General features: G+C 56.6%; 1 protein-coding gene and 1 long non-coding RNA gene across 6 annotated transcripts; one reads left to right on the top strand and one right to left on the bottom strand.

The window, feature by feature from the left end:
- Positions 1-1,014: 1,014 nt before the first annotated feature.
- On the bottom strand, positions 1,015-8,903 carry LOC117080300. Its single transcript, XR_004435777.1, has 2 exons — positions 8,155-8,903; positions 1,015-1,257 (listed from the first exon to the last, which is right to left on the bottom strand). It is a non-coding gene; the product is annotated as an uncharacterized LOC117080300 (long non-coding RNA).
- Positions 8,904-8,991: 88 nt separating this feature from the next.
- On the top strand, positions 8,992-22,488 carry RNH1 (ribonuclease/angiogenin inhibitor 1). 5 transcript variants are annotated; one of them, XM_033205245.1, is made up of 11 exons: positions 9,154-9,666; positions 11,574-11,746; positions 13,991-14,162; positions 15,821-15,991; positions 16,475-16,645; positions 17,239-17,409; positions 17,489-17,659; positions 17,799-17,969; positions 18,282-18,452; positions 21,947-22,117; positions 22,222-22,488. In XM_033205245.1, the coding sequence occupies exons 3-11, from the start codon at positions 14,077-14,079 to the stop codon at positions 22,307-22,309; spliced, it is 1,371 nt and encodes a 456-aa protein (XP_033061136.1). In that variant the 5' UTR covers positions 9,154-9,666; positions 11,574-11,746; positions 13,991-14,076; the 3' UTR covers positions 22,310-22,488. The 5 variants fall into 5 exon arrangements, with proteins under 5 accessions (XP_033061134.1, XP_033061137.1, XP_033061136.1 ...); XM_033205243.1 differs by lacking the exon at positions 11,574-11,746 and having other exon boundaries at positions 8,992-9,157; XM_033205246.1 differs by lacking the exon at positions 11,574-11,746 and having other exon boundaries at positions 9,026-9,157; positions 14,059-14,162.
- Positions 22,489-23,493: the final 1,005 nt, after the last annotated feature.

The following is a 23,493-nucleotide window of genomic DNA, read 5'->3' as shown; positions in this document are numbered from 1 at the left end:
AGTGTGGCATTGGTAATAGGATAGACAAATAGATCAGTGGAACAGAACAGAGGATCCAGAGTAGACCCTCACATATATGCTCAACTGATTTTGAAATAAGCATAAGCAAATTCAGCGGAGAAAGGAGAATCTTAGCAACAAATGGTACTAGAATGATGGGGCTACACATATGAACGGAAGCTTCAGTCTATACATGACAGTACATATAAAAATCCATTCAAAAGTTACTATTAATTTTTTTGACATGGAGTCTCACTTTGTCGCCCAGGTTGGAGTGCAGTGGCACGATCTTGGCTCACTGCAACCTCCATCTCCCAGGTTCAAGTGATTCTCCTGCCTCAGCCTCCTGAGTAGCTGGGATTACAGGTGCCTGCCACCACGCCTGGCTACTTTCTGTATTTTTAGTAGAGACGGCGTTTCACCATGTTGGTCAGGCTTGTGTCAAACTCCTGACCTCAGGTGATCCACCCACCTCGGCCTCCCAAAGTGCCAGGATTACAGGTGTGAGCCACTGTGCCCAGCCTCAGAACTTGTTATAAGCCAAAATGTAAGGCCTACAACTGTAAAATGTGTGTAAGAATGAAAAGGAGGATATCAGTGTGACTTAGGTTAGGGAAATGATTCTTAGGTTAACACTAAAAGCATGATGCACAAAGGAAAACCTGATCCACTGGACTTCATGGGAATGGAGGGTGTGTGCATTTTGAAAAGCTCTGAGAAGACAAGCCCGGGCTGGCGGAGGCATGAGCAAATATCCTGTCTGAGGAAGGACTCATCTCAGCATCTACGACAAGCTCCCAGTAGTCATGGGGTGCTGTGCTCTCGGCAGATACGGGAGAGCCTCCCATCCCGTAATTCGTGTCCCCGGAGCAGCACTGCTCAAAGTCCCCTACCGATGCCCTCCTCAGCCCAAAGACCCGACCCTCTCCACGTGTGCACCCACAGGCCAGGCCCTGCGGGTCTTCTTAGGACATGACTCCAACTTCAGGAGGAGGAAAAGAAGAGGAAAATCAATGAAAAGAAAAAAGAATTTACTGGTGGCCCTTTCAAGTCTTTCTGTCAAATGACCCAATTTCAGGTTAAGCCAGGCAGTGGTGACGAGGCAGCCCTGTGTTCTGCCCGGTCCCGAGGGCTCCACCTCCTCCGTGGGTGAGAAGCAGCAACCAGCCGGGGAGAAAACCATCCAGCTGCATCAAACTCTGTACTGCTGGAAGTTAGCACAGGCGGATCGGAGATATCACTGTTCAGTTCTAGACACTGCAATAACGCAAATGTCGCAATAAAGCCAGTCAGAGGGATTTTTCGGTTTTTCCACTGCATATAAAAGTTATGTTTATACCACAGTGCAGTCAGGTGTGCAAACATTATGTTTACAAAACAAGGCACATGCCTCAATTTAAAATACTTTACTGACCACTCCTCACTCCCCCGCCCAACTAGGTTCCCACCACCCTACCCTCCCTCAACACCAATAATAATAATAATATAATAATAATAATGATAATAGGCTGGGCACAGTGGCTCACACCTGTAATCCCAGTGCTTTGGGAGGTCAAGTGGGCAGACTGCATGAGCTCAGGAGACCAGCCTGGGCAGCATGGTGAAACCCTGTCTCTACCAAAAATACAAAAAATTAGCGGGGTGTGGGGGTGCGCACCCGTGGTCCCAGCTACTAGGGAGGCAGAGGTGGGAGGATCGCTTCAGCCTGGGAGGCAGAGGTTGCCGTGAGCCAAGATCATGTTACTGCACTCTAGACTGGGCAACAAAGCAAGACCTCATCTCAAAAATAAAATAAAATGGCTGGGGGCGGTGGCTTACACCTGTAATCCCAGCACTTTGGGAGGCCAAGGTGGATGGATCACCTAAGGCCAGGAGTTCGAGACCAGCCTGGCCAACATGGTGAAACCCTGTCTCTACTAAAAATGCAAAAAAAATCAGCCAGGTGTAGTGGTACGTGCTTGTAGCCCCAGCTACTTGGGAGGCTGAGATAGGAGAATCGCTTGAACCTGGGAGGTGGAGGTTGCAGTGAGCCGAGATGGCGCCACTGCACTCCAACCTGGGCAAGAGAGTGAGACTCTGTCTCAAAAATAAATAAATAAATAAAAATTAAAAAAATAAAATAAACACTGGCCGGGCGCGGTGGCTCAAGCCTGTAATCCCAGCACTTTGGGAGGCCGAGACGGGCGGATCACGAGGTCAGGAGATTGAGACCATCCTGGCTAACACGGGGAAACCCCATCTCTACTAAAAATACAAAAAACTAGCCGGGCGAGGTGGCGGGCGCCTGTAGTCCCAGCTACTCGGGAGGCTGAGGCAGGAGAATGGCGTAAACCCGGGAGGCAGAGCTTGCAGTGAGCTGAGATCCGGCCACTGCACTCCAGCCCGGGCGACAGAGTGAGACTCCGTCTCAAAAAAAAAAAAAAAGAAAAGAAAAAAATAAATAAATAAAAACTAAGATACTGATAAAAAGTGCCAACAATCATCTGAGGCTTGAGGAAGTTGGGATCTCTTTGCTAGTGAAAGGTCTTGTTCGTGGCTGTTGACTGATCAGGGTGGTGGTGGCTGAAGGCTGGGGTGGCTGTGGCAATTTCTTTCTCCTTTTTTTTTTTGAGATGGAGTTTTGCTCTTATGCCCAGGCTGGAGTTCAATGGTGCGATCTCAGCTCACTGCAACCTCCGCCTCCTGGGTTTAAGTGATTCTCCACCACGGCCGGCCGGCAATTTCTTAAAATAAGACAACAATAAAGCTGGCCATATTGAGCCTGTTCCTCTCACAAAAGATTTCTCTGTAGCACGTGATGCTGTTTGGAAGCATTTTGTCCACAGCAGACCTTCTTTCACAAGTGGAAAACCCTCTCGAACCCTATCGCTGCTGTACCAGCGAAGTTTATGGAATATTATAAATCCTTTGTTATCTCAGCAGTGTTTAGAGCATCTTCACCAGGAGCAGATTCCATCTCAAGAAAGCACTTTTCCAGGGTGCAGTGGCTCACATCTGTAATCCCAGCACCTTGGGACACCGAGGCGGGCGGTGGGCAGATCACTTGAGGCCAGGATTCGAGACTAGCCTCACCAACATGGTGAAACCCTGTCTCTACTACCAATACAAAAATTAGCCGGGCATGGTGGCGCGTGCCTGTAGTCCCAGCTACTCGGGTGGCTGAGGCAGAATTGCTCAAACCTGGGAGGCGGAGGTTGCAGTGAGCTGAGATTGCACCACTGCACTCCATATCCAGCCTGCGTGATATTCAAACTGGAAGGGCAGAGCGAGACTGTCTCAAAAGAAAAACAAAACAAAACAGCTTGAAGCGGCAGGGTTACAGCTCCGTGACAGCCCCTGCAGGCCCATAGGCAGAGTGTGCTGAGAGCAGCAGCTCAGGGCAGTTCTGCAGCCACATTTATACCCACTTTTAATTTCATGCAGATTAAGGGGCGGCTCAGGCGAGTTTCTAGGGAAGGGGCAGTAACTCCCACCACGCCTGGCCTGTCTTCTTTCACTTCCAGCTTGTCCTTGGATTGTTTCCTGGGCAAAGCCAGGAACCCTCCAGAGGCTCAGTCTCACTGTGTGTGGGTCTTGCCTGGCCTCCATCAACCAGAAGGCCACGTAGCATTGAGTGAATCGACCATTACTTTAAATGGCATAGATACCACTCACACAGTATTGAGAAAAGGAAATCAGATACAAAAGAGAACATGCAATATAATTCCATGTATATAAAGTTCAAAATAGGCAAAGTTAGTATGAGGAATATAGAGGCTAGAATAGTGGTGATTTTAAAGTTCCGAGCCTTTGTACACGCTATTCTATCTACCTAGGGTGGTGTTTCCTCGAACCATGTAAATGCAAACATACAGATCAAGTTACCTCCTGGCTGGGCGCGGTGGCTCAGTGTCATCCCAGCACTGTGGGAGGCCGAGGCAGGCAGATCACGTGAGGTCAGGAGTTTGAGACCAGCCTGGCCAACATGGTGAAACCCCATCTCTACTAAAAATACACAAAAGTAGCCAAGTGTGGCAGTGGGCACCTGTAATCTCAGCTACTCAGGAGGCTGAGGCAGAAGAATTGCTTGAACTGGGATGCAGAGGTTGCAGTGAGCTGAGATTGTGCCACTGCACTCCAGCTTGGGTGACAGAGTGAGACTTCGTCTAAAAAAAAAAAAGGCCGGGCGCAGTGGCTCACACCTGTATACCTGTAATCCCAGCACTTTGGGAGGCCAAGGCGGGTCGATCACGAGGTCAGGAGATCAAGACCATCCTGGCTAACATGGTGAAACCCCGTCTCTACTAAAAATACAAAAACAAAATTAGCCAGGCCTATAGGTGGGCACCTGTAGCCTGGGGAGGCTAAGAAGGGAGAATGGCGTGAACCAGGGAGGCAGAGCTTGCAGCGAGCCGAGATTGCACCACTGCACTCCAGCCTGGGTGACAGAGTGAGACCCCGTCTCAAAAGCAAAAACAAACAAAAAGGCTGGGCTTGGTGGCTCACGCCTATAATCCCAGCACTTTGGGAGGCCAGGGCGGGCAGATCATGAGGTCAAGAGATTGAGAGCAGCCTGACCAACATGGTGAAACCCTGTCTCCACTAAAAATACAAAAATTAGCTGGGTGTGGTGGCATGCACCTGTAGTCTCAGCTACTCGGGAGGCTGAGGCGGGAGAATCGCTTGAGCCCGGGAGGCGCAGGTTTCAGTGAGCAGAGATGGTGCCACTGCACTCCTGACTGGGTGACAGAGTAAGACTCCATCTCAAAAAAAAAGTCACCTCCTAACCTGAGTTTAGACCTCCCACTTTCTGCCGCTGCACAGGTGTCCCCTCCAGCACCTTGTGTATGTGTGTGTGGGGAACTGGCTGGTGTTTTGAATATCTTCGGGTTCCCAGAGGTTAGCTCAGTGTTTTTGACAGGGCCCTGTAGGAGTGTCTAATTCTCACAGCATCTCCATGCAGGAGGGAAGGAGAGGGTCATGCCTGGGCCCTGAGAGGCGTCGTGTATCTGAGGCCCCCACATCAGCACGGATCTCTTGAGGCATACACCGTCCTGCTTACTGGTCTGCTTTCTGTCTGGTTGAAATTGGTGGCTTAAGCCAAGACCTTCTCACTTGCAGTGAGGAGCCCTTATGGGGCAAAGATTTCCCCTCAGCCTGCTCTGTCATGAGCTCCTTCTGCTAAGCGGCAGAACTTAGCCCATGAATCAGAGGTACCCTACATTCCAAACCTTACGAGCAATCCGGTCACCAAAATTCAGCTGGTCATTCATTGCCAGTGTAAGTTAAAGAAAAACTACCCACTACGTAACCACTCAGATATAAACCTGTAATAGCCACCAATCAAGTTGAATTCTCAAATATTTGCTACTTCATCCTCAATGTTTTCCCATTTCTTTTTTCCTTTTTTTTTTTTGAGGCGGAGTCTCACTCTGTCCCCCAGGCTGGAGTGCAGTGGCGCAATCTCGGCTCACTGCAAGCTCCGCCTCCTGGGTTCACGCCATTCTCCTGCCTCAGCCTCCTGGGCAGCTGGAACTACAGGCGCCCGCCACCACGCCTGGCCACTTTTTTGTATTTGTTTGTTTGCTTGTTTTGCTTTTCTTTTTTTTTTTTTTCCCACTTTTTTGTATTTTTAGTAGAGACGGGGTTTCACCGTGTTAGCCAGGATGGTCTTGATCTCCTGATCTCGTGATCTGCCCGCCTCGGCCTCCCGAAGTGCTGGGATTACAGGCGTGAGCCACCGCGCCTGGCCTTTTTTTCTTTTTTTTGAGATGGAGTCTCGCTTTGTCGCCCAGGCTGGAGTGCAGTGGCATGATCTCAGCTCACTGCAAGCTCCGCCTTCTGGGTTCATGCCATTCTCCTGCCTCAGCCTCCCTAGTAGCTGGGATTACACGTGTGTGCCACCACGCCCAACTAATTTTTGTATTTTAATAGAGATGGGGTTTTACTGTGTTAGCCAGGATGGTCTCGATCTCCCGACCTCGTGATCCGCCTGCCTCGGCCTCCCAAAGTGCTGGGATTACAGGCATGAACCACCATGCCCGGCCAATGTTTTCCCATTTCACGCGTCGCTTGTGAAAGTCCAGTGTGTGCTACACTTACACTATGTGTGCTTTCTGTACATATCTCATAATTAAAAAGGCATTTTTAGACAAACATATTATTTATTTATTTATTTAGAGACACGGTCTCATTCTGTCATCCAGGCTGGAGTGCAGTGGTGCGGTGTCGGCTCACTGCAGCCTCCACCTTCTGGGTTCAAGTGATTCTCCTGCCTCAGCCTCCTGAGTAGCTGAGATTACAGGTGTAGGTCACCATGCCCGGCTCATTTTTTTGTATTATTATTACTACTTTTTGAGACGGAGTTTTGCTCTTTGTTGCCCAGGCTGGAGTGCAATGGTGCGATCTTGACTCACCAGAACCTCCACCTCCTGGGTTCAAGCGATTTTCGTGCCTCAGTCTCCCGAGTAGCAGGGATTACAAGTAAGTGCCACCACACCCAGCTAATTTTTGTATTATTAGTAGAGACGGGGTTTCTTCATGTTGGTCAGGCTGGTCTTGAACTCCCGACCGCAAATGATCTACCTGCCTCAGCCTCCCAATGTGCGGGAATTACAGGTGTGAGCCACAGCGCCCAGTCATTTTTTTGTATTTTTAGTAGAGATGGAGTTTCCCCATGTTGGCCAGGCTGGTCTTGAACTCCTGACCTTAAATGATCCTCCTGCCTCGGCCTCCCAGTGTGCTGGGATTACAGGCGTGAGCCACTGCGCCTGGCCTGGATTTTTTTTTTTTTTTTTTTGAGGCGGAGTCTCGCTCTGTCGCCCGGACTGGAGTGCAGTGGCCGGATCTCAGCTCACTGCAAGCTCCGTCTCCCAGGTTTACGCCATTCTCCTGCCTCAGCCTCCCAAGTAGCTGGGACTACAGGCGCCCGCCACCTCGCCCGGCTAGTTTTTGTATTTTTTTAGTAGAGACGGGGTTTCACCGTGTTAGCCAGGATGGTCTCGATCTCCTGACCTTGTGATCTGCCCATCTCGGCCTCCCAAAGTGCTGGGATTACAGGCTTGAGCCACCGCGCCCGGCCCCTGGATATTTTTATAGAAGTAGAACAGGCACAGGACTCTCCACCCAAAGTCACCCTGGGGCATCTCTCCCCAGGGTCTGACTGAGGCCTTCAGCACCACGGTGCTTTCTCTAGAATGGCATCTCATGAACACCGGGGGTCTCCTGCCTCAGCCTGTCCCTGGATTCCCTTTCATGGGGAATGTGAAAGCTCCCTCTTTAAGCTAATGTGTAGCCTGGTGGGGCTGGATGTGTGAGGGAGGGGCAGGTGAAGAAGGAAAGGGTAGCATCCCTCAGCCCTGTGTAGGGCAGGATCAGGAGGAAAGGCACACTCGAGTCGGCCAGGACCCAGCAGAAGCGAGCAAGAGTGGTCAGCTCTGGGACGGTATATAAAACTGGTACTTCCGTATACTCCCAATTCCACACTGGGTGAACTGGGTAAGTTAAAAAATAAGATAAAGACATAACTAGGTGAGCCAAGTAAGTTCAAAAATAAAAATGAAGTCCGGGCGCGGTGGCTCACGCCTATAATCCTAGCACTTTGGGAGGCAGAGGCGAGTGAATCACAAGGTCAGAAGATCGAGACCATCCTGGCTAACATGGTGAAACCCAGTCTCTACTAAAAATACAAAAAGTTAGCCGGACATGGTGGCAGGCACCTCTTGAACCCCTGATCTCAGATGATGCACCCTCCTCAGCCTCCCAAAGCGTTGGGATTACAGATGTGAGCCACCACGCCCGGCCACAACCACCTTCTTTAAAGATGATCAGGCCGGGTACAGTGGCTCATGCCAGTAATTCCAGCGCTATGGGAGGCTGAAGCAGGAGGATCACTTGAGCCCAATTCAAGACCAGCCTGGGCAACACAAGGAGACCTCTTCTCTACATAAAATAAAACAATTAGCCAGGCGTGGTGGTGCCTGTGGTCCCAGCTACTTGGGAGGCTCAGGTGGGAGGATCGCTGGAGTCCGAGAGGTGGAGGCTGCAGTGAGCTGGGATCGCGCCACTGCAGTGCAGCCTAAGCAGCGAAGCAAGACCTTGTCTTGAAAATAAATACGTAATAAAGGCAGTCAGAGAAGAGGTTTAGCAAATTGCTAAAGAACAAATCTGACGTACCGTCAGTTTCCTTGCAATCTTCATCTACCAAAATGTCAATTTTGTGAACTGGGGACTAGTCAAAAACTTAAAGTAAACCCACTTTTGTAGAGGTGGGGTCGCTTTGCGTTTCCCACGCTAGTCTGGAACTCGGCCTGCGCCCCTCAGCTCCGGGCTGCGCTCGGGTGTCGGCCGTAGAATGGACGCGGGGGCAGCTCGGTCCGCGATGAGAACACTCGGGAAGAGGCCGCAGCCCTTCAGGCCTTACGGGGTGGGGTCCCACGAAAGAAAGGCGCAGCCAATGGCCGGGACGGGCAGCGTGGTTCACCGGGCTGTGTGGCTCCCTCGAGGGTCGCGATCTCGGCGCAAAGGAGCCTCTCTACTAAGGTGGCTTAGAGGCGCGACCCCGACAGGCGGAGCCGCCCCAGGGGGGCTTCTCCCGGGTCCCTCCTGTCCCGAGGCGGCCGCTTTCTCCGGGGGCCGCGCTCCGCGCCCCAGCAAGGCCCAACCCGTGCCTGCGACTCCGCCTCCACCGCGCTGCAGCTCTGGACCCCGGCCGCCTCCTCCGAGGATTCTGAGGAATCGCTGAGACGTGTCTGCCAGTGATAGGCCACAGCACGCGCCCGCCAGGCCCCGCCCCCAGCACCAAGCCCCGCCTACTAGGGAGACCCCGTCCCAACATGAGACCCTCTCGCCCCCGCATCGAACCTCGCCCCACCAGGCCCCGCCCCCGCGCCAAGACTGTACTTCGCCGAGCCCCGCCCCCGAGCCTAGCCTTGCCCCCTAGGCTCCCCCCGCCCAACATCAAGACTGCGCCCATCAGGCCCCGCCCCTGCGCCGAGCCCCGCCCAGTAGTCCCCGCCCCCGCACCTGACCGCGCCCACCAGCCGGCTCCAACACTTCCGCGCCGCTGACTGGCGGCTGGAGCTGTGGACACGTTCAACCCGTTCTGCTGGCTCGAGAAGGAAGTCGGCCGTCTCGCTCTGGGTCTCCAGGCCCGCGACCGTCCGCCAGTCGTCCCGAGGTCAGTAGCTCGAGCGGTGTGTCAGCCTGTAGCCAGGCCTCACCCACGCCGGCCTTGGTCGGGGTTTCGGAAGGCGCGCGCCTAGCGCTACTGAGGCCCCTGCTGCGCGGGCGAGTGGCGCGCTCCCGCGACGGGGCGGGGTCGGGCGGGGCAGGGGTCGGGGGCCGGCAAGGCGAGGCCGAGGTTGCGCTGGGCAGATGCGCCCCCCGGCGGACGTGGCGCTCCCTGAAGACGTCATCGCGCCGCGAGCTCCCTTTTGGGGCGCGCCGGAAGTCCCTGTGCGGGGTAGGGGGCGGTGCTGCGCCTACTTGGGTCGTTCTCGCGTGGCCGTCATGCCCCCTAGTTCCTTAGATTCCAGCGAGCTACGCAAGCAATCTTGGTCCAGCCGAGCTTTCTTCCCCAAATCACGTAACCCTTGACCTTATTCCCCCAAAGAACCGGCCTCCCGGGAAGGACCGCCCTGGCGGAGAAGACTCGAACGGCTCCCACCGCCGGGCGTTGGGGGAAAGGTGGGCGGTCTCGGTCGTGCGAGGTCGGGGAGGGAGGGTCCTCCGCCCTCCATTGCGGAGCCTCGCTCTGGGACCACCGGGAGACCGGACGCCGGGCCGCGAAGCTACCGCCTGGGGCTGCGGGGAGGAAAGCAACAGAACTGGAACGGCTCTTAGGGGCCGGCTTCAGGGCTGTCCCCAGGGTTGGCGGAAATGATGAAGGGGCCCCAGGCACATCGTGTTATTGGGCGAGGTTCCAGCCAAGGTGCCCACGCGCCTCGGGGGAAACCAGAGGACTTCTGCACTGTTTTCCGAGGACAGTTGGGTAGTGTTTCAGAACGGCCTTAGAACCAGGCAGGCCCCCTTCTAGGATGGTGGAAAGCCTAAAGATCTGAAAACAGTCTCAAGTGTCGTCTTAGCGATGGGTTTAGTAAACTGAATACAAGCGGGAGACTGCACACGATGTTGCTATTAAGAGTTACATTGGGGGCCGGGTGCGGTGGCTCAAGCCTGTAATCCCAGCACTTTGGGAGGCCGAGACGGGCGGATCACGAGGTCAGGAGATCGAGACCATCCTGGCTAACACGGTGAAACCTCGTTTCTACTAAAAATACAGAAACTAGCCGGGCGAGGTTGCGGGCGCCTGTAGTCCCAGCTGCTTGGGAGGCTGAGGCAGGAGAATGGCGTAAATCCGGGAGGCAGAGCTTGCAGTGAGCTGAGATCCGGCCACTGCACTCCAGCCCGAGCGACAGAGCGAGACTCCGCCTCAAAAAAAAAAAAAAAGAAAAAAAGTTACATTGGGGCCGGGCGTAGTGGCTCACGCTTGTAATCCCAGGATTTTGGGAGTCCGAGGCGGGCGGATCACCTGAGGTCAGGAGTCCAAGAACAGCCTGGCTAACATGGTGAAACCCCGTCTCTACTAAAAATACAAAATTAGCCGGGCGTGGTGGCAGGCACTTGTAATCCCAGCTACTTGGGAGGTTGAGATAGGAGAATCACTTGAATTCAGGAGGCGGAGGTTGCAGTGAGCCGAGATTATGCCACTGCACTCCAGCCTGGGTGACAAGAGCGAAACTCCGTCTCAAAAAAAAAAAAAAAAAAAGTTACATTTGGCTGGATGCGCTGGTGCAGCCTGTAATCCCAGCACTTACGGAGGCCGAGGCGGGCAGATCTCTTGAGCCCAGGAGTTTGCGACCAGCCTGGCCAACATAGTGAGACCTCCGTCTCTACAAAAAATAGAAAAAATTAGCCAGTTGCGGTATTGAACTCTTGTAGTCCCAGCTACTTGGGATGCTGAGGCAGGAGGATCGCTTGAGCCCTGGAGGAGGAGGCTGCAGTGAGCTATTTTCTCATCCCTGCTATAACGAATTTGCCACAGATAGGTTGTTCATAGGCCTGGAGCTCAGAAGCCCAAAGTGAGTTTTAGGAGGTTAAAATCATGGTGTTGGCAAGGGTTCCCAAGGAGCATCTGCTTTTCCGACTTCTAGAGGCCATCTTCTTCCATCTTCAAAACCTGCTGTGTCTGCGTAAGAACCCTCATGATAATATGCCGCCGCCCAGATACCCCAGGATAGCCTTCACATCTCAATATTCCTAATATTTGCAAAGTCCCTTTTGCCACGTAAGGTAACACCACAGGTTTGAAGATTAGGATGTTGACATCTTTCAGGGCCATTCTTATTTTTAAAAACGTACTGTCTATAGCAATAGTTAAAATGTCAAATATTTGAAGGGATTTATTCGGAACCAAATACGAGTGACTGTGGCCGGTGGAGATCCAGGGAACATGTGCCCAAGGTGGTTGGGGCAGCTTGGTTTTATACGTTTTAGAGAGACATGAGGCATCAATGAAGTACATTTAAGATATACATTGGTTTGGTCCAGAAAGGCGGGACCAAAGTATTTTTGAACATGTTTCCCGAGCTCAGGCATGAAGAACTCTTGACTGATAGAAATGGGGGGCGTGTCCAAAGTTTTCAGGAGGGCCCAGCGGCTCTCCAAAACCTCTCCTCACAGCCTCGCCCATTTCGCGTCAGCCACAACAACTCATCCTCAATCTGTTCCATCTTCTCCAGTCTGGTAGCAAAAAGGGGTGTCTCAGGTTTGCTTTATTTTAGTGTTTGGGGAATTCTTGGAATCCGGCCTGTTTGTGGGAGGAGGCAGGGGCTGCCAGAGCTGGAGGGATGGTCTGGGGGAAGGCGGGTGCAGGCGCCGGTTCCGGGAGATTAAGTGGAAAGGCTGGTTGGGGCCAGACAGTGGGAAACGGGATGCGGACTTCAGGCTTCACCCCCGACCGAGGGGGGAGTGGGGAAGCTGGGGTAGTAACTGGAACGAGGCCCGGGGACTGAGCTGGGCACGGCTGGAGGCTCCGCCCGCCCCCGCCTGCCCCCGCCTGCCCCCGCCTGGGCAGTAGGAGCGCGAAGCGGCTCGGGCCTTGGGTCTGCGGCGGCGGCGCCGGGTGAGCGTCCCGGGCTGAGCGGGCGCGGGCGGGGGCAGAGAGAGGCAGGGGAGACCCCCTTCGTGTTTTTCTGAGGTTCCCTCCCAGCCCTTTAGTATGCAGCAGGGTGTCCAGAACTAGCGGGTTCGAGGGACTCGACGCGGGCGGGGGTCCCAGGGACTGGGAACCTTTGCGCGTCGCCTGAGCGTGGCCCGTGTCTCCCTAGAGGGTGGCCCTGCGCCCCTTGGAGGTCGCCGTGTCCACGTCCCCATCACGTCGGAACCGAAGGACCTGAATTGGCCTCTGAACGGCCCCTCCATGTGGCTCCCCGGGCGGGGGGCTCAGGCCTTGGGCGCTGTGGAGGCCTCCCCCCGTAAGGTTGGGAAGGTCTGGTCTCTGGATAAGGGACCGTTAGGGCCGCTGTTCAGACCCCTGCCTGGACCAAAGCAGGCTGCCGGCTGGTGGTGGCGGGTTCCTGAATGTGCTTTAGCCCTGGCTGTGTAGGGAGCCAGGGCCTCCTCCAGTCACAGAGAAGGGCGCTTATACCCGCATTTTTATGGGATTCTCAGTGGAATCTGTGACCCACAGAGGTTCAGAAGGGCCTTCCTGGGATACAGCAGGGTCTGGCCAAGCCTGAGGGGTGGGGACGGGGCCACTCCCGCAGCCCTAGTTCCAGATGCTCACAGGAGCACTGGCCTCCCTGAGCTCCCACCAAGCTTTCCCAGGAGGAGGACACCCTGGGGCCACCTTTCATCTGGCTACAGAGAACACAGGAGTGTCAGGCTGGATTTCAGCCTGGGCAGCCGCCTGAGGCTCTCCTTCCACCCCCCCCCCCCCCCCCCCCCCGCCCACAGTACCTCCCGATGACTAGATTCTGGAGTCAGAGTTTGGGTGACCACACCCTGGTCGGTTTTGCTTATGTGCTTCGGGTCGGGTGGACTCAGTTCCTCCATGTGGGGCCATAGGGTGTCACCGCCCTTTGCCACTGTCCTTGCAGGCCTGGCGCCCAGGCGTGTAGATCCGAGCCCATCCTTGCCTCTTTCCTCCTGGTTGGTACCAGGGGCCTCTTCCCTCCACTCATCCAGAGTGGACCAGCCGCCTCTGAACCAGCCCCGGGAAGAGGAGTGCCTGGCACACAGACTCAGGCAGCTGGGGGTGTCGGGGCACCAGGAACCTCCTGAGTGGTCCTGTTGGCCGCCTTTCTGAAGGGCAGCTGGGGTTGCGTCATTTCCTGGAGTGGATCCTGCCAGCTTCCTGGGGCTTTTGGATGAGAGCCCTTTCCCCACCCCTGCCCGCCCTTCCCCTCAGTGTGGCATCAGAGCTGCGGCTTCCAGGGAGCCCTCCTGGCCGTCGAGCCTCCTCTCCAGGTTCCTGCCCTGCTGTAGTCCCCAGGCCAGTGCTTGGCAAGTGCTCAGGGAATGTATCCACCTACTGAGGTTTGGGGTGGCTGTCTCTGCCTGACCACTTCCCTTCTCCAGGCCCCTGGCAGGTACCTGAGCTGTGCTCGCAGGGCTTCAGGAACCTCCTTCCATATTCAGGGCCTGTGCCTGGGGAGGTTTCAGGATGTGGCAGCCGTGCCCATCCCAGGCTGACCCTCCCAGCTTGCCTGGCAGTCTGGCCTCTGGGCTGGTGTGCCGTGGGACAGGGGATGTGCCCTGGCCTGGTGCAGAGTCCCCAGCCCCAGAAGGGGGCCATGGAAGCTGGCGTCTGTGTTCCCAAGCTCTGCTGCCCATGGTGGCCTTTCTGGGGGTGGGTGCTGGTCCCTGCCCCCCTGCCCCACTCCCGACGTCTATTCCAGAGACAAAGGTGGGGAAGGTGCTGAAGAGGAAGTGTTTGCTCAGGGAGAGGCTGCGGCTCCTCCTGAAACATCAGCCCTGTGGGTCCTGTTTGGACTTTTCTCGTTTGCAGAATCTCCAGCCTGTGAAACTGTGACGGGATTTGGCCAAGACGTTCTCTTCCTTCTGCCTCCCACCCAGCTACTCTTCACGTCCACCATGAGCCTGGACATCCAGTGTGAGCAGCTGAGCGATGCTAGGTGGGCCGAGCTCCTCCCCCTGCTCCAGCAGTGCCAAGTGGTCAGGTACACTTGCCCTCGGGGCGGCCCTGGGGTGCTGGCAGGGGCGGCTTGCGGGCGGCGGCATCCTCTGAAGGGCACACTGTTCTGGAATGCCTTGTTTATGGACGTGAAGTGTGAATTCCATGCAGCTTCCACGTGCATGAAATGTGATTCTTGTGATTCTTGTGCTTCTTGTCGACCATTTAGAAATGTAAAACCCATTCCAGGCTCATGCAGTGTGGGCCGGCACTGGCCAGTGGGTCTCTGGCTCTGGTGTCTCCGCGTGTTTCCCTCCCTTGGAGACATGAGGGCAGGACACAGCTTGGGTCCCCTCCGTGAGCCTCCGTGGGGCGCTGCCTCTCCCTGCCAAGCTGGGGGCTGGGAGTCCTTGGCCCTCGAGGTCCTCACAACCCCAGCGGCTTCACAAGCAGGACATGAGTGCCTGGGTGGGTCTCATCTTGTCTCTTTCTAGCTGATTATTTGAAGTAGTGTCAGGTTTGCGGAGGGTTGTGAGGACTGTACGGGGCTCCCTGGTGAGGTGGTCCTGTGTACCTGCGGACGCTAGCTCTGGCCCAGCACCTCCAGGCAGAGTCTGCTTTTCCGCCCTGCCCTTTTCTTCTTCCTGACTGGTCCAGGATTGCGTGGCCCTCAGTCCTCTGTCTCCTTAGCCCTCTTCACGTCTGTGACTGTCCCCTCATCTCTCTGGGTTCTGGTGGTCTGAGGGTCTGGCCGTGCTCCTGTAGGACGTCCTCTCTTGGGGTTTGTCTCATGGTTTCTCATGGTTGAAGTCCTGCATTTTTGGCAAGAATCCTCTTCACTGTGACGCCACTGCCTTTCCTCCTGTGACCGATCAGTGGCTTCGAGAGATACTTTAAATTCTTTTTGTTTTTAGAGACAGGGCCTTGCTCTGTCGCCCAGGCTGGAGTGGCTCCATCATGGCTCCATCATGGCTCATGAAGCCTCGACCTCCTGGGCTCAAGCAATCCTCCTGCCTCAGCCTCTTGAGTAGCTGGGTTTACAGGCACCTGTCACCATACCCAGCTACTTTTGTATTTTTATTAGAGACGGATTTCACCATGTTGGCCAGGCTGGTCTCGAACTCCTGACCTCAGGTGACGCCCACCTCGGCCTCCCAAAGTGCTGGGATTACAGGTGTGAGCCACCGCGCCCGGCCTGAATTTTGTAATTTCTTTCTTTCCTCCACCATTGATCAATTGTCATTCTTTTGTGAGCAAGACCTGGTTTTTTTCCTAGCTGTATTTATTCAGTTATTCATTTAATCAGGAAGGACTTGAGTACGTTTATTTGTCATGTTAGAAGCTGGTGTCACTGTTTATTTGCTCCTGTGTCTGAACTACCTGCTGCGTCCTGTGCCAGGCAGTTCCTGTAGGTATTACCTCAGACAGGTTTGATTTTTTTCCCTAGAGACAGACCAGGAGCTTTTGTGCTTAGTGCCTCAGGGTTGGAAGTGAAGAGCACGTTAGGCCTCAGGCACATGTCTGCATACGTTCAAGCATCTTAAAACTTTCACAGAACAGTTCCTCCTCTTTTTTGTTTCATTTTTGCAATGTCCTGTGTGACTTGCCTTGCTGTCTTCTGGGCCCACTGATGCGTTGTAATCTGCGCGTGGGGTAGTGGTGGAGCCTGAGCGTGGCCCGCATGACCCTGGGGTCTGGTTGTAGGCTGGACGACTGTGGCCTCACAGAGGCACGGTGCAGCGACATCAGCTCGGCACTCCGAGTCAACCCTGCACTGACAGAACTCAGCCTGCGTGGCAATGAGCTGGGTGATGCTGGTGTGCACTGCGTGCTCCAGGGCCTGCAGAGCCCCTCCTGCAAGATCCAGAAGCTGAGGTGAGGTGGGGCCTAGCACTGCCTCTGGCCTGGTGCGGCCTGTTTTGGTAGCCCGGCAGCAGGAGACAAAGCTGCCAGGGGCTCATGGGCAGCTGTGGGTGGGCAGGCGGTGGCAGCGGGCATTTCCAACATGAGCCAGAGGCACACAGGCCTGGTGGCCTCACAACAGGGGGACAGGGCCCCTCCTGCCTTGTCCCAGCCCCTGCGCCCAAGGTCTGGCCCCACCCGCCATCCCTGGCCTTCCAGCATCACCACAGGACCCCTGCTGAAGGGTGTGTCTGCAGACAGGTTTCCCTGAGCCGAGCCACACGTGTGCCCTCCTTCACTCGGCCTGGAGACCCCAGAGCCCTGTCCAGGGAAGGAGCAGGTATAGACCTACCGCCTGCAGAGCGCTGCTCCGGGCTCCGGGCTCTGGGCTCTGGCAGGCGAAGGGCATGGCAGTTTGGCTCAGGGGAGCCCTGCTGACAGCCAGGTGTGCTCCAGCCTGCAGAACTGCTGCCTGACGGGGGCCGGCTGTGGGGTCCTGTCCAGCACGCTACGCTCCCTGCCCACCCTGCAGGAGCTGCACCTCAGTGACAACCTCTTGGGGGATGCAGGCCTGCAGCTGCTCTGCGAGGGACTCCTGGACCCCCAGTGCCGCCTGGAAAAGCTGCAGTGAGTTTGTCCCCTGCCCCGGGACCCGTGCTCTCCACTGCCTGTCCCCCGGCCAGTCCCCTGTACGGCACATCGCCCGCCAGGAGCCGTGAGGAGGGGACTCGGGTCCCAGGGTCCTTGTGGTGCTCTCCCCTCTCCGTGATGCTGGGACTGGGGGGATCTGTCGTCGCCCGCCCTCCCCCTCCATTTGCCCTTTGCAAGGCACAGCTGCCCCAGGACCTGACGGTGGGAACAGACCTGGCCGTGAGTCAGGCTCCACTCACCACCTCAGTGTGTGGGGGGGGCCCGGCCACTGTGAGTTGACCACAGCCTGGCATGTGCAGGCGGCCCTGCCCTCCAGAGGCTGGTTTCTTTCTCCTGGGCCTGGTTGGGCCCCGAGGTCCGAGGTCGGGGAGGGGGTGAGGGGTTTCCGGAAGGAATGCCGGTGTCCACAGAGGCCTGGGCCTCTGGATGAGTCTGGGGGGGCCCTCAGCACTGCCACCTGATGCCCAGGCAGGAGAAGGCTGAGGGGAGATGAGACACCTGCACTCCCTCGCATCACACCCTTGGCTGGTGCACATTCCTGTGTGGTGCTAAGCTCAGCTATCCCCCAGGCTGGAGTATTGCAACCTCTCGGCTGCCAGCTGCGAGCCCCTGGCCTCTGTGCTCAGGGCCAAGCCGGACTTCAAGGAGCTCACGGTTAGCAACAACGACATCAATGAGGCCGGCGTCCGTGTGCTGTGCCAGGGCCTGAAGGACTCCCCCTGCCAGCTGGAGGCACTCAAGTAGGCCCTGGGCCTTGGGGAGGTGCGGGGTGTGGGCTGGGGGGTCCAATGCTGCTTCATGCGTGACCTGCGTCCCCAGGCTGGAGAGCTGTGGCATCACGTCAGACAACTGCCGGGACCTGTGCAGCATCGTGGCCTCCAAGGCCTCACTGCGGGAGCTGGCCCTGGGCAGCAACAAGCTGGGTGATGTGGGCCTTGCAGAGCTGTGCCCAGGGCTGCTCCACCCCAGCTCCAGCCTCAGGACCCTGTGGTGAGTCACCTCCCCGAGGCCTCCTTCCTGGAGGGTAAGGGGCGGCAGGCTGTCCTCAGAGTCCTCCCCCATCCCCTGGGCTCACCTCAGGCCATGAGATGGCGCTGAGGGACGTCTGGGGGGGGTCCATGTCCTGCAGGATCTGGGAGTGTGGCATCACCGCCAAGGGCTGTGGGGATCTGTGCCGTGTCCTCAGGACCAAGGAGAGCCTGAAGGAGCTCAGCCTGGCCGGCAACGAGCTGGGGGACGAGGGTGCCCGGCTGCTGTGTGAGACTCTGCTGGAGCCCGGCTGCCAGCTGGAGTCACTGTGGTGAGTGTGGCTGTCGGGGCAGGCCTTGTCGTCCAAGAGAGGGCCAGGGTGACCAAGGAGACCAGGGGAGGAGTGAGCGACTCCAGGGGAGGTGCTGGGCTCAGCTCTGACGTTCAGAATGCATGGGCCAGGGAGCACCCTGTGGTTTGATAGTAACAGTGCTGGGGCTGAGGACCAGGTGCAGGTGCCCACACCTTGAGAGGCTCTCAGATGTTTTTGCTCAGGTCCATGTGGGGCCTTCAGGAGAAGGGCCAGTTGCAGCTGTGGGCCAGCCTGGTCCCTGCCAGGCCTCAGTCCTGTCTGTGTCCACAGGGTCAAGTCCTGCAGCTTCACAGCCGCCTGCTGCTCCCACTTCAGCTCGGTGCTGACCCAGAATAAGTTTCTCCTGGAGCTGCAGATAAGCAACAACAGGCTGGGGGATGCGGGCGTGCAGGAACTCTGCCAGGGCCTGGGCCAGCCCGGCTCCGTGCTGCGGGTGCTCTGGTGAGTGTGAGAGGGACACGAGTATGCATATTTGGGAGGTCATGTGCACGTATGTGAGCACATGGGCGAGTGAGCGCAAGTGTCTGAGCACGAGTGTCCGTGTGTGAGCACATGGGTGAGAGTGAGCATGAGTGTCCGTGTGTGCAAGCACGTGTGAGCATGAGTGTGCATGTGTGCAAGCACATGGGCGAGAGTGAGCGCAACTGTCCGTGTGTGAGCACGTGGGTGTGAGCACGAGTGTCTGCGTGTGTGAGCATGAGTGTATGTGCACATGGGTGAGGCATGTGTGTGAGCATGTGAGAGCATGTAAGTGTGAGCATGGGTGTCAGCACATGGGCAAGAGAGCACGAGTGTCCATGAATGTGAGCATGTGTGAGCCCGTGTCCGTGTGTGAGCACATGGGCGAGAATGAGCAGTGTCCGTGTGAGCACATGTGAGTGTAAGCGTGAGTGTCCATGTGTGAGTACATGGCTGAGCACGAGTGTGAGTACATGGGTGAGAGTGAGCACTAGTGTGTGTGAGCGTCAGTGTGAGCACATGGGTGAGAGTGTGCGTGTGTGTGAGCACGAGCGAGAGAGCATGTGTCTGTATGTGAGCACGAGTGTGTGAGGACGAGCGAGAGGAGTGTCCTTGTGGGAATGTGTGAGTACAATTGCCTGTGTGTGAGTGCATGGGCAAGAGTGAGCACAAGTGTTTGTGTGAGCACGAGTGTGTGTGTGAGCATGAGCGAGAGTGAGCACGAGTGTCCGTGTGTGAGAACGTGTGGGCATGACTGTGTGTGTGAACACATGGGTGAGAGTGAGCACGTGTCTGTGTATGTGAGCACGAGTGTCTGTGAGCACATAGGTGAGAGCACAAGTGAGCACGTGTGAGCATGTGTGAGCACATGAGCGAGTGTGAGCACGATTGAGCACATGGGTGAAGAGTGAGCGAGAGTGAGCATGAGTGTCCATGTGAGCACGTGTGAGCATGATTGTGTGAGCACATGGGTGAGAGTGAGCACGACTGTGTGGGAGCACATGGGCGAGAGTAAGCATTAGTGTGTGAGCACATGTGTCAACATGAGTGTGCGTGTGCACACGGGTGAGAGCGAGCATGCATGTTCATGGGCTGGGCAAGGCAGGGTGGCGGCACCACTTTGAGTTCTCATTTTAACGTTGAAAGAGGTCACAGTTCATGAAACCTGAGAGCTTTATGGGGCTCTAGCCCACCTGGTCACCCTGTGGTCCATCTTCCTGGAAGCCCCGCCTACCTTCCTCCCATGCGGGAACCCTCCCGCTTCAGGATGTCTTTCCAGGTTTCCTCCCTTCCTTAAAGCACGTTCTCTTGCAGCTTCCTAGGAAAGGGTTCTGCAGAAGGTAATTTTTGGAGGCCTTGTGCCCCTGCTCTGCCCTTGGATCATTTAGCTGGGTATATAGCGTGTGCCACTGTGTCCAGCTTTTTTTTTTTTTTTTTTTTTGAGACAGAGTCTTGCTCTGTCGCCCAGGCTGGAGTGCAGTGGCACCATCTGGGCTCACCGCAAGCTCCGCCTCCCGGGTTCACGCCATTCTTGTCTCAGCCTCCCGAGTAGCTGGGACTAGAGGTGCCCATCACCACGCCTGGCTAATTTTTTGCATTTTTAGTAGAGACGGGGTTTCACCATGTTAGCCAGGATGGTCTCGATCTCCTGACCCGTGATCCACCTGCCTTGGCCTCCCAAAGAGCTGGGATTACAGGAGTGAGCCACCGTGCCCAGCCTAATTTTTTTTTTAGTAGAGATGGGGTTTCTACTAAAATGTTGGGCAGGCTGGACTTGAACTCCTGACCTCAAATGATGAGCCTGCCTCAGCCTACCAAAGTGCTGGGATTACAGGCATGAGCCACTGTCATCTTGTGGGCATGATCTGCTTTTTCTCGGCAGTTTTTCCAGATCTCTTTGTCCATTGTGTTCGGCGTTCCATGTGCTTGGCCTTGACGTGGGTCTTGTTCTTTGTGCCGGATACTTGGTTCTACTAAGAAAATATGTCTTTGCTGATTTTCTCTCTCTCTCCCTTTTTTTTTTTTTTTTTTTTTTTTTTTGAGACGGAGTCTCGCTCTGTCGCCCAGGCTGGAGTACAGTGGCGCAATCTCCGCTCACTGCAAGCTCCGCCTCCCGGGTTTACGCCATTCTCCTGCCTCAGCCTCCTGAGTAGCTGGGACTACAGGCGCCCGCCACCTCGCCCGGCTAGTTTTTTGTATTTTTTAGAGACGGGGTTTCACCGTGTAGACCAGGATGGTCTCGATCTCCTGACCTCGTGATCCGCCCGTCTCAGCCTCCCAAAGTGCTGGGATTACAGGCTTGAGCCACTGCGCCCGGCCAATTTTTCTCTCTCTTTTCTTACCTTTCTTTGTGGTGTGCCCATGAGCCTGTCCTGATGTCTTGTGGACTGGCCCTCTAATTGTGTTCTCCACATTTTCTTTCTCTTCGGTGTTTTATTTTTGGGAGATGTTCTCATTTACCAGCCAGTCTACTGAATTTCCATCCTCAGTGTTTTGTCTTTTGTTTGCTATTTCCCGTGTGCCTCTCGCCAGGGGCTTTCCATGGGTGGCTGGTCATCTTGGGCTGGGCACCAGGTTCTGAGTGAGCCCTCGGAGCCCTGGACAGTGGGCCCTGCAGGCTGAGTCATGCTGGACAGTGGGCCCTGCAGGCTGAGTCATGCTGGACAGGCGGCCCTGCAGACCGAGACATGGCTGTGTTTCCCGAGGGCTTCCTCCTGCTGGGGGATTTCCAGTTCCCTGCCAGGGGACACCATCCTGGCTGCCAGGACCTTGTGGGTGTTCCAGGTGTGGAGAGGAACCTTGGGTCCTGGTCACTGCAGACTTGTTCCCCCTGAGCCACTGCACAGGGTGGGGGTCCTGCAGCTTCCCTGGCCCCCACTTTGGAGAGGCCTAGCGCAACTCCTTGGCCTTGCTGTCCGGCCTGTGGCGGCTCCACCCCGGGAAGTGTGTGTTGGGTCTTCTCTTCTCCACCCTCTTGTCTGGCCTGTACCCTCGTTTCTCTCTGGAACTTCAACTCTGTTGTCCACTCTGTGTCTTTCTGGGTGGTCTCCATACCCTCGTTTCCCCACAGCTGCCCCTCGGCCTCTGGCTGGCTTGTCCTCTGAAGCCCACCCAGAGGAGAGGCAAGGGGGTGGGTGTAGCTCTCTGGGTGGACGGCATCTCCCTCCTGTCCTTTCTCCTCCCTGCAGAAGGTCTCAGGTGAGTCAGGCTGCCGTGCCCCACTTGTCTGTGTGGCCTTTCTTGTCTGTGGTGGGGAACCTGCCCAGGGCCATAGAGGGACAGAGAGGTAAGCTGCCAAGGCTGAGCCTTGGGGACGGCCCCTGAGGGCCCCGAGTTGCCGAGCACAGGCAGGTGTCCGTTGGTCCTTGGGCTTCGCGGCCTGGGCCTCCATCGTGCCCCCCAGGCCCAGGCTGCTTGGCTGGTCAGCGTGGTGCCAGGCACGCCCCGCACCCTGACCCCCACCCTGCTCCACCCAGGCTTGGCGACTGTGATGTGAGTGACCGCAGCTGCAGCAGCCTTGCCGCGACCCTGTTGGCCAACCACAGCCTGCGCGAGCTGGACCTCAGCAACAACTGCCTGGGGGACGCGGGCGTCCTGCAGCTGGTGGAGAGTGTCCGGCAGCCGGGCTGCCTCCTGGAGCAGCTGGTGTATGTGGACGCGTTGGGCGGGTGGTGTGGCCAGGGCTGCCCAGGGAGGAAGGCGGGGGGTGGGGAAGACACAGGCCCATGCCTCCCTTCTGGCCTCTGTGCAGCCTGTACGACATTTACTGGTCTGAGGCGATGGAGGACCGGCTGCAGGCCCTGGAGGAGGAGAAGCCATCCCTGAGGGTCATCTCCTGAGGCGCTTTCTGCGCTGCTCTCCCTGGACGACTGGCTTCGAGGCACCCCTGGGGCTGACCAGCCCCTGCCATGTGCTCGCCCTGCATATCCTAGGTTTGAAGAGAAATGCTCAGATCCGCTTATTTTTGCCAGCATATTTTGGACACTTTATAAACCATTAAAGCATTTTCTTGGCAGGAGGGGCTCGTGTCCTTCCTGGGGTCCCTGCGAGGTGTGCTGGCATCGGAGACGACACCACCCCACGTGGCATGGGCTTCTCTCACTGCCTAAGGGACCTGCACCAGGGAAGCAGCCCAAGGCCCTGGCTGTGCTCAGCTGGGTCCTCTGAGCCGCACCCCATCCACACTGGGGATCACAGGGCAGGCCCTGCCTGGGGTGGGGGGATGCCCCTTGGTTCTGCCTGTGCAGGGTGACGCCTGCTGGGAGCTGCCCGCAGGCCCAGCCACTCCCACAGCTTCCACCCTGGAGCCTCAGGAGCTCCCAGCAGTGCCCAGCGCAGCCCCACCTGGGTTCCTGCCTGGAGTCCAGTTCTCGCCCCAGCTTTGTCTGCAGCTCTGTGTGGGACGGGGGGGCCCACCCTGCAGCTCTGTGTGGGACGGGGGGGCCCACCCTCAGGGGCAGCCCATCTTGCCCGTGGGTGGGCAGCTGATCAAAGTGGGCCAGCCCGGGGTGCCCCGCCATGCCAAGCCAAGAGCGGGGACGCTTGTCGGCTTTCAAAGGTCTGATGTTGAGTCAGCAGCTACAAATTCATTGCAAAGCAGCTCCCTGGCAACCCCGCTTTTTTGGACAAGGCCTCTCACTTGCCCAGGTAGGAGTGCAGTGGCGCGATCTCTGCTCACTGCAGCCTTGACCTCCGGGACTCAAACCGTCCTCCCACCTCAGCCTCCCAGGTAGCTGGGACGACAGGCGTGCACCCCCACACCTGGCTAATTTTTGTAGTTTTTGTAGAGACAGGGTCTTGCCATGTTGCCCAGGCTGGTGTTTGGTCTTGGGTATTACTGGTGTGAGCCATCGCACCCGGCCCAATAAAGCCCTTTAAAGCGACCCAGGGGCCGGGTGCGGAGGCCGGGCACAGTGGCTCACGCCTGCACTTTGGGAGGCTGAGGTGGGCGGATCAGGTCGGGAACTCCTGAGGTTGGGAGTTCGAGACCAGCCTGGCCAAGATGATGAACCCGCGTCTCTAC

The sequence above is a fragment of the Trachypithecus francoisi genome, unplaced genomic scaffold (assembly GCF_009764315.1).
Source record: "Trachypithecus francoisi isolate TF-2019V2 unplaced genomic scaffold, Tfra_2.0 Lachesis_group8, whole genome shotgun sequence".
Lineage (NCBI taxonomy): Eukaryota > Metazoa > Chordata > Mammalia > Primates > Cercopithecidae > Trachypithecus > Trachypithecus francoisi.
This window is presented reverse-complemented; position numbering and strand designations above follow the sequence as displayed.